This window comes from Primulina huaijiensis, unplaced genomic scaffold (genome assembly GCF_012295235.1).
Source record: "Primulina huaijiensis isolate GDHJ02 unplaced genomic scaffold, ASM1229523v2 scaffold207754, whole genome shotgun sequence".
Taxonomy (NCBI): domain Eukaryota; kingdom Viridiplantae; phylum Streptophyta; class Magnoliopsida; order Lamiales; family Gesneriaceae; genus Primulina; species Primulina huaijiensis.
In genome coordinates, this window is record NW_027354989.1 from 1 (window position 1) to 3,655 (window position 3,655).

At 36.8% G+C, this 3,655-nt stretch overlaps 2 protein-coding genes across 2 annotated transcripts; one reads left to right on the forward strand and one right to left on the reverse strand.

The window, feature by feature from the left end:
• The first annotated feature begins 6 nt into the window (after window positions 1-6).
• Window positions 7-1,108, forward strand: LOC140966708 (GDP-L-galactose phosphorylase 1-like). The gene is made up of 3 exons (XM_073426957.1): window positions 7-107; window positions 203-463; window positions 644-1,108. The coding sequence occupies exons 2-3, from the start codon at window positions 257-259 to the stop codon at window positions 950-952; spliced, it is 516 nt and encodes a 171-aa protein (XP_073283058.1). The 5' UTR covers window positions 7-107; window positions 203-256; the 3' UTR covers window positions 953-1,108.
• A 937-nt stretch (window positions 1,109-2,045) lies between these two features.
• Window positions 2,046-2,489, reverse strand: LOC140966707 (probable calcium-binding protein CML18). The gene has a single exon (XM_073426956.1). It carries the CDS (start codon window positions 2,487-2,489, stop codon window positions 2,046-2,048), a length of 444 nt encoding a protein of 147 aa, XP_073283057.1.
• Between the last annotated feature and the right edge of the window lie 1,166 nt (window positions 2,490-3,655).

The window sequence follows — 3,655 nt, forward strand, 5'->3', positions numbered from 1 at the left end:
GCCTCCTGCTTGCTCTTTGCTTAGCTAGAGAAGCATCAGACCCCTTTTTTAGAGTGGGTTATAACAGTTTGGGTGCATTTGCCACGATCAATCACCTTCACTTTCAGGTGATTAAGCAGCATTGTGTTTTGTTGGGGATTACGTGTAATATAGCTCTTAAGTTTAGCCACTTAACGATCATTTCAGCATCTATTGTTTGTAGGCATATTACTTATCAGTACCTTTCCCATTAGAAAGGGCACCGACTTGCACGATAATGAACAGCAAGGGATTGAATGAAGTTGGAGTGATGGTTTCCGAGCTACTGGATTATCCTGTGCGAGTTTTTGTTTTTGAAGCTGGATGTAAATTGCGTATGTTATCTGACGTCGTCGCGAGTTGTTGCTTTTACCTGCAGAATAACAACATTCCTTTCAATATACTGATTTCCAATTTTGGCCACAGGGTATTTTTGCTACCTCAGGTGATTTTTCTCACGAAATCGTTTGCAATTTTCTTGTTGTTCAGAAAGATACATATCAAACATATATATGATAAAGATACCATTCTTAAAGAAGTTGAGGCTAACTTTTGACTTTCTTAATGACCATTATTATGTGCTAAGTGTAAAAATTGAATATTCTTCTCTTCTATGAATATCCAGTGTTACGCCCAGAAGCAAGCACGTGGAGAAGTAAACCACAAACTTTTAGATACTCAAGTTAACCCAGCCGTTTGGGAAATGAGTGGGCATATTGTGCTGAAGCGGAGAAAGGATTTTGTTGAAGCATCTGAAGAATACGCTTGCAAACTACTCTCTGAGGTTTCTCTACCAGATGACCAATTTCTTGAGGCGAAGGAGCATATTATTGAGGTAACCAGCCGGCTGTCCCAAGAAGAACCTGCCTCCATACAACAGGAGAGTGACTTTGTTACTTCGTATCTTCCTCAAGATTGCCTTGTCCTGCTCTGAATTTCTTAAATTTTCTGCTTGGCTCGCTAAATTGTAGTTGTTATTCTCGTTCTTTTGTTCTTCTGCTCCCGTGTTTGATCTGTGGCTTGAGTGGCTTGTTAAAGATATTATGAACTGGGAAACGAATGCTTTTCTTATAAATATTTTCTTTTGTCTGATGCTGATTGCATTGCCGGTTGACAGACAGGCAATTAATGAAATGGTTCTGACAAAGAAGCTAGTAGAAATTAAATTCGTTATTTTTTTGTTTGAAAAAAGTGAATGCCCTGGCAATTCAACTGGCTCTGTTTTAAGTTGTTTGCCTTTATTCTTGTGTTTGATGGCATGCATATACCAGTCTGCTACTTGGAAGACAGATTCTCTAAATATGTGTTCTCTTGTATGCGTTTAAAATCGTTTATATTTGTTTAGAGCCCAAGTTTCGGATATTGGTGCTAGTACTCTTTGGGTTATTTGATCACAAGTCATTTTTTGAAATGAGCTGTGATAGTCGAGATTACCTGAATTTTATCGTTAGGAGGATGCCAAATTGGATGGATCTATAATATAGAAAAGTTTCTCAACTCATGAAATTCCTTTTTACAGTATTAAACATTAATCCTTAACGAAGATACGTTGTCAAAAGATCAATGAATCTTTGACAAACCCCCATCTTTATCTCTTAATTATTAATATTTTATGGTGTTGGCAAGTGGCTGAATGCCACTCAAGATTCCACGTACCAAGATTCCGAAATCCAACTTTCGTAGATATTTTTATCATCTTCGGGCCATTCAGCCATTTGCCAAGTCCATCTAATAATCAATTTTGTTAGATGTTGCAAACAATCTTATAATATGTGGATAAAAACATTTTTTTTTTTGTATCAAGAATGATCTATCGTCTACGAAATATATTAACTCTGGATGATTATATCTATCGTATGTACGTACGAGGGTAGTGAATAAGGTGGATATATATGGTTTATCGAATGAAAAAGCAGAAACCCCAACGAAAGTCTGAGACTTGCAGTATCTGCGCAAATGTATATATATTGGTTACAATAATTTACGTGTATGCATGAAAGTTAAACAAGAAACTGAACTGTCAGTAATCACGAAGATCTTCCCATCATCCTTTTGAACTCGTCGAAGTTAACGCACCCATCACCGTCGACATCAACGGAGCCAATCATCCTCCGGCAATCCTTGAGCGAGCACTTGTCCCCTAGTCGGCCGAGCACGTCGTGCAGCTCACTCGCCGAGATCTTCCCGTTCTTATCCTTGTCGTACAATTCAAACGCCTCTTCCAGCTCCTTGTTTCTGTCCCCTCCGCGGCAATGGAACGCCTTAAACTCGTTGAAGTCTATGAATCCATCGCCGTCGGAGTCTAGCTCGGACATCGCGCGTGCCGCCTCGTCCGCGGAGGTGGTGGCGGAGCCGAGGCTGGTGAGTATGGCAGTGAGTTCCTGTAGGGAGATTTTACCGTCGCCGTTGGCGTCGTATTTGTTGAAAATTTGCTGTAGTTGTTGGTGCGTAAGTGGTTTTGCTTTCTCCATTGCTTTCTTATTTTCCTTGTGCCGTGGTTTTCTATTGTGCTTTTGGGTATTTATAGCCCAGAGGGTGGGGGGTAACGTGGCTTGAATACGCGTGGAGAATGAAGCGAATGTGATTTTTAATTTGGGTTTTTCGGTTAAATGGAAAATAAGACTAACACAGCTGTCCCATTATAATATTATTATTTAATTCCATATAAATTATAGTGATTCACAAAATTAAATTTTATTTAAAGTGAAATCATATTAGATGTACGTGTCTAGTTATATCTAACACTTCGAACCAATTAATCCCCCGGTCATCATAATAATGTTATTTTGTATATATGTCCAAGTGTTTATTTTTTACTTGACATATACAAGACAAGTTTTAGTATACTCCTTGATTCCCCATTAAGAAGTAGAGCGAGTTGGCACAAAGAAATAATAGATATAATAAATATTTTATGAATCTAGACATTCTATTTTTTATTTATTTTTTTTTTCCCTCTCAAATAGTTAATTTTAGTATTTGTAAATGATAGTCAAAAGAAATCCCTTTATTCATTTTTTTGAAACTATAACATAAACTCATAAATCAATTAAGTATCTGATTTAATCTTGATTTTTATGCCTTGTAAAAGAACCTTTTTCATAAAAAAAAATGGAAACTTCTTTGGCGGAAGAGCATTTGTAATCAAAATGAATAGTTCTTTAATGTTTTCTCAAGATATTTCTGGTGATATGACGGATCTATATCTATATCATATGTTTTATATCATGATATCTTATATGCCGGAAGAGAATTCAAGCTTTATGAAGGAAATAAGTAGACATTCAAACATCTCAAATTCAACCAGTTTAATTATATCCACACATAGTTTTCCACTTCTTGGAAGAAATATAAGGATCACCGAGAGACCATATATATTTTTACTGAGTTAAACGCATAACCATGTATATCCTTCACATTTTATTCCAAATCTTACTCATTATTTCATTTCAACTTTTTAACCAACATATATATTTCCAGGAAACAATACATAACTCAAAAATGGCAGATGATCTGCAAGACATTGCTGATCGTGAACGAATTTTTAAGCGTTTTGACGCCAATGGTGATGGCAAAGTATCATCCTCCGAGCTTGGAGACGTCCTGAAAACCCTTGGATCTGTAACCAACGAGGAAA